Genomic DNA, 14,108 nt, shown 5'->3' on the forward strand with positions numbered 1-14,108 from the left:
ACTAGGTACCAGTTTTAACTACTGGAATGACATTTCAGCAAATTGGACTAGCCTGCTGTATCAATTTTTCAGTTTAAATTTCTCAGTTACTGTGTGTGTATGTATGTAGTATATATAAATATATACTGTATATATCACACACACACTTCTCTATCAGACTCTTAGGTGTCCACAGAAATATTGTGTTCTTCATCGTCCTCACCGTCTTTTCATTATTTCACCAATGTGAATGTTATGATATAGGATTAATGGCTATTATGCTTAAAATAATCGATTTTGAGTGCTGTGCATGTTTTGGTTGAATGTGCATGGTGTGGGAACCAATTGAATTTCCATTATTTTCAATAATGCAGTTTATTTTTCCAGATGCAATTTTCAAAATACACACCACCTGTTAGAACAAATCAGATTTTGTATTTGGATTCCAATGTATTTAACTTTCCTGAATCTTGTTTGACAATGGGAAGATTGTATGTGTCTTCCTCAGGAAGATCAGAAGGAAACAAACAGCGGAGCCTTTGACCCAGTTCAGCAATGGCTATCCGCAAGCAACATCCTGTCATCAGTGAGCTGAGATACAGGTGAAAGCAGAGATGTGAAGACAAATTGACACCCAATTATGGTCTGTTTTTGTAACATATTTGGATAACTGGATATTCAATATCAATATTAACTGAAAAACAAATCTGTATCAATATATTTTAAAACGTCTTCAGGAAAATGTAATAAAAGAAATTTCTGGTAGGCAATAAATTAGGTACCCTTGCATTGATTCCTAATTTAAATGGCTAAAAAGACATAAGCGTATCACCATGTCTATGACATCATTACTCAGCATTTTGAAGGTGGTTTGTCCTTGGGCTTGGGATGTTTTTCTGCAGCTGGACCAGACTGAGAACTCATGGTGTATTCTATGATAGTGAACCAGACAGAAAATGTGAATCCATCTGAAAAAAACAACAACCTTGAAGCATAAGTTGACCCTGCAATATATCAGTGACTCAAAACATACTAGTGTATCCACTTAGGACTGGCTGAAAATTAAGAAATAGAAAGTCCTAGGGTAGGTTGTCCTAACTTATTCTTCAGAATACACATTTATGTTGACATCTTTTTTGAATAATTAAAACTATTTTTGTGGTTTTCTGCAATTAAGTTTAAAGTGATCCAAATGAAGAGTAGACATTGATATGTTTATTTATTTTATTTTTATTTTGAAAAAACTTATATTAACTTATATTTAATTAAGTTTAATTTTTCCATGTGTGTATTTCCTTTTCAATCTGACCTTCTAAAAAAAAACAGATGGCACAGCATCCATTGTCAGCACAGTTGTCTTGGCCACACAGGACAAAAGATCCAGTAGGTCCTGGATTTGGTCCCCATTATGACCACTGGTCTAAACCAACAAATTCTGACACAAATTGCATACACTTTATAAAAGCAGAGGACACACTCTGTCTTTGAAACTGGGTATCCCAAACTTTATTTTACTGGATTTATCAGAAGTACCATGGAGAGCAGTCACAGTTAGTGGCGACACACATACAGAACAACTTTCTGCCTACCCATTGGTATTGAATAAAAATTAAAAACACACTTACATGCCAACAAAGAAAAGAGGCATAAAAGATTAAAAAACAAAACCAAATTATTATTGCAAACCTAACTTATGTTATTGTTCCATTTTCAAAAAAACACACCAAATCAACAAACGTGAAGTAAAAGCGGGACAGAATAAATGTATTAGAGAAAGAGTTGTAGTAGTTAAACATGCATTTGCGGGATTAGAAAAGAAATGTGAAAGCAAAGGGATTTAGCAACCAAGAAATATAACAAATGGTTCAGAATAAGACAGATAGCGACTCAAATACAAATGATTCTTTTGAGACCAATGAGGACACATGCAGATATGTCGTGTGTCACTAGAAAATAAGCTACAAGACAGAAAATCAGGTGGGTAGGAGTTAGCATGGAGATACTGTTGAGTCAGTGTGGAAAACAGCCAGGCATACTATACCCAAAAAGATGAACAGAAAACACGACGTGGCCTGAAACTCACGGCAACCACTCGACTTTAAAAACCCAACAGAAAAATAAAGCACATGGGGAACAAGATAGCAGAGCTGAGATGTAAAACAAACCACCTAAGAAAGAAAAATCTGAATTGATGGAAACGAGGGACAATGTAGAGAGAGAGACAAGTTCTTAACTTTCCCAAAAAGGCAATATATGTCATTCTTGAGTGTACTGAGTGTTTCTCCATTTAAATAAATATGTTGAATTAATTCTCTATGGTTAGTGTATGACGACATAGGCCATCTCACTAATAACACTGTACAGTAAATACACAATATGATTTCTGTTCAGACAAAATAACATTTAGATGTACATACAGTATTCCTCATTTGTCAGAATACAGGTAATAGAAGTAGCAAGCCACGTTCCCCCCCATTTTCTGTTTTTTTACAAAGAACTCATGCAACTCCCGTATAGATTTAAGATATATAACCCCATTATTTTCTCTCTCATTCAATAACAGCAGATATTGCCTTTTTAACATAAATCTCAGTTAATGATGTGCAAATAATTCAAAGAGACTTTGCAGCTTTATTTCAATTTAAAAAAAAAGCTCAACACAAACTGTAACTAAGATCAACAGAAAACATCCGAATTTGTACAACATTCAAACCTTCTTCCCGTCAACACCATAGGAATGGGATACGATTATCTATAACTATGTACAGGCATGTCATCATTCATGCACAGTGTCAACAAGTAGCACATCGACATTCCAAAACATGGAAAATGTGGCATGGGGGAGACGGAGGGGGAAGGAAGGTGGGATTTTGGGAGGAAAAACAGAAAAATTACTGCCTGTTTTGGTTACTTTGGCAGGACATTTAGAAAGAAAAAGGGAATGAAAACACACAAGGACAGATAAGACTTCATAACAATACACATGCTGGGCTGGACGAGTTCATTGTGTCTCACTGGCCCAGATATCAATGTATGGCTGTAACTTCATTGTTTTTTTATTTTCATCTTTGTCCTCCACACATTTTTTTTCCTTCTGTCTTCTCTTTGTTGGTGTCCTGTAATTGTATTTGTTAAATGTTACTTTAAAAAAGGTAGAGAATAGCTCTGGTAGTTCTTTTCTAATCCCAGCAGTACTTTTTTTTGCTCATCTTGTACCAGAGGGGTGTCCATCCCCCCATCCTTACTTTCCCTCGTTTGACTATCCAGTGTTGCATGTATTTATTTCTCAGTCTGTTAGATAGTCGGTCAGTTAAGGAGTGAATTAGGCAACAGAGACATATCAACTTTTACAATAGTAGCAACATTATTAATGACTCACAACTGATTTAACACCACTGGATTATTTTTTTTTACAGGAACATTGTAATTACTGCATAAATCAGTCATAAAACAGAAATCTGTTTACATCAAAAGCAACTTTGCTAAAGAAAACTGTTCTGTAGATGTTTCATTTAGCAACATGAAGCAATGCAAGGCTTTTCGCTCATTTTAAAATCCTAATATTGAACAGCAAATGACTGCAGTCTACAGCTCATTTGTTTAATCCATCATTGCCTTTGTTTTGTGCTCTAGACTCATTACATGGAGGAACAAGCCAAGAAGCTAACTCGAAAGCTATAGCAATTCGTTGCTAAGAAAAGATGGTTTACAAATTAAAAAAAGAAAACTGCCTGTTTGGTATTTACAGTCACAGCTAACAAACTTGCTGGAGGCAGCACCAAATTCGCTAGCCATAAATTTGTTTCCCACCTTGGTTCAAACTGCGCGAACAGCTGCCGTTGGCTTCTTGATAGAGAAGCCCGCCAGTCAAGGTAGGTATACAGAAAATGTGTGCAACAAGGCTAGTATTGCAAGAGAGCAACAGCCTTTTAGTTAAAGAAAAATGTTTGCTTCTGGTAAAATCGTTCATCAAATGGAATGAATGTAAAAAAAAAAACTGCATTGCTGCAAGTGCTTCATTCCTGTTCACTTGTTTTAAAGTAGAAATGCAACATGATTCTGCAACATCTAAGGAAATCCATGTCTTTGAGTTATTTAAAATCAATGCAATTACATTTACTTCTTTTTTGCTGCACCTTACAAGTATGCTTTAAATTCATTACAGTGTATAAACCTTCAGCTTCATGCCAGTGAAGAGACCAATGCATACAAATTTAACTAGAAAGGTTAGGTTTAAACAGCACCCATTTCCTGTAGCTTCCTAAAGAAATGTGAAGAATATTTGGTGTTTTTGGAAAGAGATGTTGATTAGAAAATCTTTTACGGGATGGGTTACAAATATTTCGGATAGAAAGATGTCCCTTTGGCAAAATAGGGGTAAACTGCCACTCCAAAGGCTTCATATGACAACTGATATCTAATGCAGAGTTTTACATATTTCCTTTTTTCTGCTGTTGTGTTTCATTAGCAATGCAAATAGCTGTCTGAGCCAGGTTGTTGGATCTTTATTCGATCAAGTGTTCTCTATTATAATCCTCTACAACTCTACTTGATTATTAAAAAAAAAAACTAGAACATTTAAAATGTTCTTCAGAATTTTCTGGATTTACATCCAGTGAAGGCCTCTGCTCGACTCTCAATGGCATCGAAAATGGTCTTTGACAAAATTACTGCTAACGGTTTACAACTAGTCCAGACTAATTATTTTACAGATAAAGTTTAAAATACTGTTTATTGTACATTACGTCAATAAAAAAACAAAACGTATCATATGGGAAATGCTTGCCAATTAAATTGCATACAGTAGTGGTATAGTACAAGTATGTGTACGCTGAGATCTTTATGGTTGTAGCTGAATCATCAAAATAACAGTCAAAAGTCTAAACTTCTCTCACAGTCAAAATAGGCTTATTAATGTTTGGAGCTCCTTTTGTCCTGTTGATGTCAAGTTTGTTCAACATCCAACATCCCAGGGGGACTTTCATTGTTCCATTGATTGGTTTTGATTTGAGTTTTGGCTGTTTTTACGATATCTGGTAGGCAGAATGAACAGACAGCAAAGCTAATGTGCTAACATCATTTTGTTTTTCTTTCCATTGATTGCCAGCCTTGCTTGGACCACCGTCCCTCTGTGTAATCAGACAATTAAATTCCTCTCCTAAACGTCCTTATAAGTGTGCTGAATTTTTATTTTGTTACATTATAGTAACTCGAAGAATTTTTAGGGTAATCTTTTGGATCCAACATTATGAAGCGAAATTAGATTTTTGTAGGATTTTACCAGTGAACCAAAGACATAAAAAGGTCTTAAGAGTCTTATTTTCAGCCGTTTAAATATAGTATTTAATCCCTGGCTTTCATTTAGAGTAACTGGCTTCTTTTGGCCAGTCCTTGCTATCAACATAATGAAATAAAAAAAATAAAAAAACCTTTTAACTATTCGCTTCTATTAAATAAGGACTCAAAAGTCATCACCATCAAATGGGAACAACCTAGTAATCAATATTGTGCATTATTTTTTCTTCAATCTCATGGTTTTTATGTTTCGACTAGAGCCTGGCCGCTGATGTGAAGTCCGAATGGTTACTTTTACATAATCAAGTGAGTAGGATATTATTCAAAACTGGACAGTTTGGGAACAGATTTAAAATTAAATTCTGTTAACAACATCCTTATGGTTAAAACCCCATATGATTCGGCCTGAGCTACACCTATATAATGTTATGAGTGGACGTAGCTTAAGGAGGAACTTAGGATGAGCTTTTTTTAGAGCACAGTTTTAGTCAAAGTTGGATAGGCCTACAACTAGGTATTTAATTTTTGGGGTCAATAATCAAGCAATGCTTAGTACTAGACTCATTGATTCTATGATGCAAAGTCCTATCAAGTGAGATTCAAAGAAGTTCAAAGTTAAAAGCATCTGTTACATTGCACCCTAATGACCAGCCTACTGTATACCTTCTCTTGGAATTATAAACCCACAGGCAGAATCAGGAATTAGTTGTAACGAAGCCCTTGATACTAGAAGTATTCAAATAGTTCACTAAACAGCGAACAACTGGTTGCTTAGGAGACAGGAAATTGTCCAAAGTTGTTGAATGAATCAAACTTTCCAACAGAATAGACAGAAAGTCCATCAGTTTTTTTTAGATATTTGCATCTGCATTATTTTTTAAATTATATTACAATGTTCTGACTGAAATATGGTTGTGGAAATCTCAATAGTTCAAAGAAGAGACTCCCACATAAAAAAAGAAAAAAGACAAACACACAAGATTAACTTTGATATTAATGCAACGACTATGGTTTCTCTAACAGTTTTAACGGTAGAGTGGCCAGTTTGCCTTCTCAGACATGGCCTTTTTAAAGGTAAAAGCATATTAACTCCCACCACCAACTTTGATTTAGATAGGACCTTATATCATTTACATCTACAGTATTAAGCAACAGAAGGAGGGCCCATTCGAGGGGCATGTGGCATAACTAGGACATTCAGAATTGAATCAATCGATTTGAAATATACGTCTGCGTCAGAGTATTTACACGTACCACCCCAGCAATGATCAAAGTTTGCCCCATAGAACAGGCCCCTTCTAGAACAGAAGTCTAATTCAGCATTTCTACAAGCTGTTAGTCAAGAAGATCTCAAGTACAATAGCATTTTTGTCTTACTCAGCAACAGCAAAAACAAGAGGCATTTTTCTTCACAGTAGTTTACCATCTTCCGACCGTACCTAAGCACATAAACATAACCTCATACTTCTGCAGACAAACAGTTTGTTGTCAATCAACGGATGTGGCCAAGCATCCCTTCTGTTCTTATGGTGTATTAAGCTTTGTCTGGACATGCGTGCAGGTACTGACAGTTTTGGAGCTGGACACAAGAGAATCATTGCTCCAACTTGAGGAGGTCTGCAGAGAATGCTGTTTTGGCCACATCTTCACACTTGGAGCACTGATGATCCATTTAAACACCTCACTCCGTTAACTGATATGGATTTTTGTATCTCTGATTTATCTGGAATGATAGAAATTTATTACATCTATGCATATCAGTAAATTTGCATGTGTTTAAACACAAATTTGGTCAAGATAGCTTGATGCGTGTGGATTTGTGGAGTGAGGAAAAATGCCATCAGTTAAGTAATTACTGTAGTATCTTTGATTCTCAAGTATGATGTCCTTCCACGCATCTGCGCTTCCTTCCCCTGCGTTTTAAGATGCTTGAGTGCGTCTGAAAGTCCTTCATCTGTACATACATCCATTCACTTGTCATTTAATTTATTGCACAAAGGGAGGGAGTAATAGATCAATAAGACAACCTTAATTTCAAAGAACAATCCATTCCTTTATTTTCCCTTTCTTCCATCCTTGCTCTTCTGTCCCACCCTTCTCTTCGGCATCTTCCGTTCTCTTAAAAGCCTTGGATGTGGCAATAGGCCTCCAGTGAGGAGAAGAGAATGTAGAGAAGCCACAGGCTGATGAACAGCATGGTGGTCAGGGCCTTCGCAGTCCGGGGCCCGCCAAGCTCCCCACCGATCTCTGGTCGCCGTCGATACATCAGTGTGGCAACGCTGATAAAGGCAAATATGGTGAAGAGTGTAACGGAGAATGCCAGAGTGCCAGGGTCAACCCTGAACTCATGGCCCTTGCTGTTGTGGTAGATGGCAGCAATGGACCACGCCACCTATCAGGCACAATAGAACAGATGTAGAACACACTTACCCTTGTAGGACAGTGAATAGTATATGATTATAAAGGCAGAAATAAAGACTTTAGCAGAGGGAAACATAAAATTAACTCTGGACTCACCCCGATGCCTAGGAACACATTGACAGCATTGGAGCCCGTCACATTACCAATGGATGCATCCGCATACTGATCTTGTATGGCCGCAACTTTACTGGCAAATGTATCTGAACAAAGAGAGAAAATAAAGGGGAGCAAACAGATTTGAGAAAACTCTCAGTATGACACTGTAGCCATCAGTTTACGTATTAATATTTAGAGTAAATCCCTGGTTTTGTATCTGCTTTTTACAACCAACAGCCACATAGCAACAGAAAAATGACCTGAGATGTTTTTTTATGTTGGGAGTTTTAAAAAGGTAATGGTGGACATGTTAATTAATCTTTTACGTTAGAGAAGATTTGCTTTAACATGATAAAAATACTATAATTATTGCACTTTAATTCTAAACAGCTTAGAAATGTTTTTTGCTGATAATAGATGCATTCAAAAGGCTAGAGCCAGGTTCCCACATTGTGAATTATTTTAAGAACAAAAAACAAGGAAGGGAGGGAGGTAGGACTGAGGGGAAGGGAGGACACAAATAAGGAAATGGGAAGATCACAAGGATGGTAAGATTGGAAGGAGGACATAAGGGAGGAGGCAATAAAGGAGACAAAGAATCAAAAAATGGACCAAAGAAGGAAGAACACAATGAGGAACAAAGAATACAAGGAAAAATGGGTAAAGGGCAGAAGGAAAGAGGAAACCTAAACTTGTTAAATGCTTGGAGTTCAAGGATGGATCAATGGAATGCATGAAGGAAGAAAGGAAGCAATAGATCAGGGAGGAGGTTAGATAGGACACAAGTTAAGAATGGAAATAGGACACAAGGAAAGAAATAAAGTAAAAAAAAAAGAATGAAGGGCACAAGGAACAAATGAAGGGAGAACACAAGGAACAAAACAAATGAAGGACAGAAGGAAGGACATCAGGGAGAACAAAGGAGAGAAGGAAGGATATAAGGGAGGGATGGAGGAATAAAGGTGTAGAATGCAGGAAGGACGAAATTTAGACAATGGGACAACAAATGAAGTCTAGAAATAGAAATGTTTGTCCATGTTCTTATTTTCTTTGTTCATACTTATAACAACTTGGAAGACTATGGAAATCAAAAAATGAAAAGCCCAATATTTGTGCAAAAGTACCGTACCCTGTCCTCACACGTTGAATTTCACACCCTCAATGCCATGCACAAGCACCATATACAGGTCCTTCTCAAAATATTAGCATATTGTGATAAAGTTCATTATTTTCCATAATGTCATGATGAAAATTTAACATTCATATATTTTAGATTCATTGCACACTAACTGAAATATTTCAGGTCTTTTATTGTCTTAATACGGATGATTTTGGCATACAGCTCATGAAAACCCAAAATTCCTATCTCACAAAATTAGCATATCATTAAAAGGGTCTCTAAACGAGCTATGAACCTAATCATCTGAATCAACGAGTTAACTCTAAACACCTGCAAAAGATTCCTGAGGCCTTTAAAACTCCCAGCCTGGTTCATCACTCAAAACCCCAATCATGGGTAAGACTGCCGACCTGACTGCTGTCCAGAAGGCCACTATTGACACCCTCAAGCAAGAGGGTAAGACACAGAAAGAAATTTCTGAACGAATAGTCTGTTCCCAGAGTGCTGTATCAAGGCACTTCAGTGGGAAGTCTGTGGGAAAGAAAAAGTGTGGCAGAAGACGCTGCACAACGAGAAGAGGTGACCGGACCCTGATGAAGATTGTGGAGAAGGGCCGATTCCAGACCTTGGGGGACCTGCGGAAGCAGTGGACTGAGTCTGGAGTAGAAACATCCAGAGCCACCGTGCACAGGCGTGTGCAGGAAATGGAATACAGGTGCCGCATTCCCCAGGTCAAGCCACTTTTGAACCAGAAACAGCGGCAGAAGCGCCTGACCTGGGCTACAGAGAAGCAGCACTGGACTGTTGCTCAGTGGTCCAAAGTACTTTTTTCGGATGAAAGCAAATTCTGCATGTCATTCGGAAATCAAGGTGCCAGAGTCTGGAGGAAGACTGGGGAGAAGGAAATGCCAAAATGCCAGAAGTCCAGTGTCAAGTACCCACAGTCAGTGATGGTCTGTGGTGCCGTGTCAGCTGCTGGTGTTGGTCCACTGTGTTTTATCAAGGGCAGGGTCAATGCAGCTAGCTATCAGGAGATTTTGGAGCACTTCATGCTTCCATCTGCTGAAAAGCTTTATGGAGATGAAGATTTCATTTTTCAGCACGACCTGGCACCTGCTCACAGTGCCAAAACCACTGGTAAATGGTTTACTGACCATGGTATCACTGTGCTCAATTGGCCTGCCAACTCTCCTGACCTGAACCCCATAGAGAATTTGTGGGATATTGTGAAGAGAACGTTGAGAGACTCAAGACCCAACACTCTGGATGAGCTAAAGGCCGCTATCGAAGCATCCTGGGCCTCCATAAGACCTCAGCAGTGCCACAGGCTGATTGCCTCCATGCCACGCCGCATTGAAGCAGTCATTTCTGCAAAAGGATTCCCGACCAAGTATTGAGTACATAACTGTACATGATTATTTGAAGGTTGACGTTTGTTGTATTAAAAACACTTTTCTTTTATTGGTCGGATGAAATATGCTAATTTTGTGAGATAGGAATTTTGGGTTTTCATGAGCTGTATGCCACAATCATCCGTATTAGGACAATAAAAGACCTGAAATATTTCAGTTAGTGTGCAATGAATCTAAAATATATGAATGTTAAATTTTCATCATGACATTATGGAAAATAATGAACTTTATCACAATATACTAATATTTTGAGAAGGACCTGTAAAGGCAGGCACATCACAATACACAAGCTTCATATGAGAAAAACATATGCTTCATAACATTTCTGTATGTTTAATCCCGTGTGAAACATGTTTTTAGATGCACCAACAAACTTTGCATTGTAAGATGAAGTGACTGCAGCTTTACATTATTTGAGCAGTGTTGGATGATTAGGAGCTGCAGTTCCACAGCGCTAACTTGCAGAGCTAATTTCCAAATTTAAATAGGAAAGATTAAATTGGAAACCACAATCCTGTAATAATGTTCATTCCTTGGCTGCCCGGATGAGAAGGGATCAATATTTTAGAAGGATGAATCTCCATTTTCATGGACAAACAATTTTTGGCTGGGTGCTAAAGAGCATTTTTCCCACTTTGTCCCACTAGTTTCATGTCTGCCAAGCAACAGAAGCGCTAAGGGGGACCCTTTTCATCACTTTACTGACAGGATATATGAAATCGCTGCCAAATCTTGACAACAGGCTTTTTGGGTGAACAAATAGCCATTCAGCACTCTTTTCTCTCACTAATTAGATGGCCGCCCCATTGTTGGATGAGTTTCCATCTTGTTTTTATCTAGCAGAGGCAGAGTTAGGAGAGAGAAACTGTGTAAAAGCAAAAAGGTGAAGGATCAGAAGATGAGTAAGAGCTTCCTGGTAGTGACAGCCAAGTTGGCATTTGAAAGGGGATGGAAAAGAATGGCCGGAAGGACAGTTGCAAAGGAAAGAGAGGGTCAAGACAATGGATTAAAATAGTCCAGCAAAGACAAATCCCTACTATACACCTTAATGCTTTCAGGGCAATCGCGCTCGGCTTAACTGTGGCTCTGTTTGTGTCAGGTTTGATATTCCATAAGCCGGCGTGTGTGTGAATTCCAGAATAAAAATGGCTGCATATACACTGCTTGTGTGTTTGTGAACAATGCCACCTGGGCCCAATCTAATGCCTCCACTAGCTCGCAAAGGCTTGAGTGTGTGCTTCAGTTGCTCTGCGAGTGCTTGTGGGCCTGATTGAGTGGGAGAGTGTGTGGGAGCCTGCATGTTCATTAGCTCTTTGCATGTTTGTGTAAAGCCGCTTTGACTCTGCAGCTCCTTCTGTGACAGTATGTCTCCCTAGAAAACGTCCTGCCTTTTCCTCCCCTACTTCGCAATTTTCCACTTGCATACGTTTCTACCTCTCACTACCTCTTCCTCCTTACCCCGTCATCTGCTCTTCTTTTCCCTGTGGCCTCCTCAATTGGAAGGACACATTTGGGAGTGTTTATGTGCTCAATCTGGTCAGTTTTCTGGTCTGTGTAATTTTCTTCCTGTTTGATAATTTGCGAAATCTATTTCCCCAAACATAAGAGAATCAAAAGAAATATAGATGCTTTATCTTATTTGAATACTAATTGCAATAAATGATAATTTACCTTTAAACTGCATTTAAAGTATGGGTTAGGAGAATAATGGCAAATATGACAAAACATGCTAATTTGTCATAATTTCCGAGAATTATGCTTTTTGTGCATCAAGTAAAACCTTATTGTTAGTGATCAATAGGCCCAGAGTTCGAGTCCAGATCATTTTTATTTTTTCTTGCTCATCAATCTCTGCTAAAACAGGTCTAAAGACTTTCCATAAACATCTAAAATGTCAAAAACATTTTCACCTATAGACCAATTTATATAAATTCTAGACATCATTTAGATGGGTTTTCAACAAAACAGTGGACTCTATGACAAGCGGAAATTTCCTGCATGCTGCAGCAGATGGAAATCATGCACTGTTCAGAAATAAACATGAGAAAATTATATGCTTGGCATGATCTGAAAGGAAAAATACATCTGTCAGATGCCAAGCCAGGGTGGGCTTAATTGGAGATAGCTGTCCATGACTGACGGGCCATCGTTGTATCGATGAATGGAGATGGATCGTTAGAAAGCTAACCTTAATGTTACCAATCACACAAACCCGACCAATTAAATATTAAAATTGACAAACACGTTCTTTTTATGCCATGATTACAGACAAACAAAATCACCAGCCACATTTTTATTTTTTGATTGTTAATTGGCAACAGAGAAAGGCAATGATGCATGCATCTTACAGTATCCTCTCTGCTCGGGATGCAACAATCAAAATGCCCCTGACAAATTAAATGTAATACTGTGTGTGTTGATGAGTCAATGTGTGATCGAGTGAAGTTACAAAACACATTATTAATACTGTACACAGTATTATAATGCTAATAATGGTATTCATGCTGAAGTTTAACTCATACCTGATGAATTTTCACACAGTAGTCATGATACTAAATGTTCATGCTGTCACATCCATATTATGTAGTGAGTGCACTACCTGAGCAGCTTTGGTGTTATTTGCCATTTTCTGAGTTAGGAGAGGTGAACAGTTTAAATTTTCATTGTACTTGTAAACTGATTAAAATATGTTTAGACATGTTCCTTGGCCTAAATGTTCTTTTTTTGTAAGAGCTGGATTTTTACAGTATGTGGAAATTGTGATTAAAGTCATAATTTTGCCACATCACTCACCCTAATTTAAAGGTTTCTGATGACATGAACTGATACATCATACCCCTTCCATACACCATTTAGCCATAAACTGATTATTGTAAACAAGGTTTTTGCTGAGTCCTCAAACTAAAAACCCATTCAAGTTTTTATCTCTCTTGTAACAAACTCTTTTTTCTGCTCCTTTTCTTCAGCTATGTGAGTGTTTATGGGCATTATCTGAGCTAACTGTGATAAACGAGGTTAATCATCTTGGAACCGCTGCACAGGATGGGTTTTATTAACTGTAATAGCCACCGTATTGGGCTCAGTTTCTTTGTGTCAGTGTGTGTGAGCTTGTTTGTGTGTCAGAGAGCCCAGGGAGGTTCTCTTAATAAGGCTGAAAGCCTGAGGAAGGCTAAAGCACTTTTTTCCAGTTCTGCAGCTCTGCAAACTGTGTTTACATCTGTTTCCAGTCTACTTTTTGGGATCTTCAAGCAGATATATTGGTCTGTAAATGTAGCTGTTGGCAGGTGTGCATTTCTCTCTAGGTTTGTACATGCGTGTAAGACACACACAACACATTACCTTCTTCCCAGAGCCCCCAGAATGGGAGAACAGACCACAAGAGTGCGACATGACAAATGGACTTAGGCTAATAAAACATTTTTCCCACAATTCAACGGTTTGTGTGCTTACACATGCATCCTATTTCTCAGGATACATGATTTGCAGCTAAATGTGTGTTCTTTCCTCCTTTGGCATTTGCAATATAATATATCACCACAAGATAAGGGTTTTCACTTCCTATTAGAGCAAACTGGGCCACATATTTCTATCCATCAATCATGTTTCTGTTGATTGCAATTGCCATCATACAAATAGTCTAATAGACGTTCATAGGAAAACTCTCATTCTGTATTATTAATGAAAAGAAGAAAGAAATAATAATGAAATGTTCTGGTAATTATAAAAATGAAAATGTCAACACATACAGCCCAAAGGGCATTACTGATTAACACACATCTACACCT

The 14,108-nt window shown here is 37.9% G+C and overlaps 1 protein-coding gene across 6 annotated transcripts in view; it reads right to left on the reverse strand.

The window, feature by feature from the left end:
• Window positions 1–1,458: 1,458 nt before the first annotated feature.
• Window positions 1,459–14,108, reverse strand: part of slc8a1b (solute carrier family 8 member 1b) — a 184,534-nt gene continuing 171,884 nt past the window's right edge. For all 6 annotated transcript variants that reach the window (XM_047351453.1, XM_047351448.1, XM_047351452.1 and 3 more), the window contains 2 exons: window positions 7,792–7,895; window positions 1,459–7,666 (listed from right to left, as the gene is read on the reverse strand). In XM_047351453.1, coding sequence (XP_047207409.1) covers window positions 7,394–7,666; window positions 7,792–7,895 — 377 coding nt within the window. In that variant the 3' untranslated portion in view covers window positions 1,459–7,393. The remainder of the gene's footprint in view (window positions 7,667–7,791; window positions 7,896–14,108) is intronic.

The sequence above is a fragment of the Girardinichthys multiradiatus genome, chromosome 22, assembly GCF_021462225.1.
Source record: "Girardinichthys multiradiatus isolate DD_20200921_A chromosome 22, DD_fGirMul_XY1, whole genome shotgun sequence".
Taxonomy (NCBI): Eukaryota; Metazoa; Chordata; class Actinopteri; order Cyprinodontiformes; family Goodeidae; genus Girardinichthys; species Girardinichthys multiradiatus.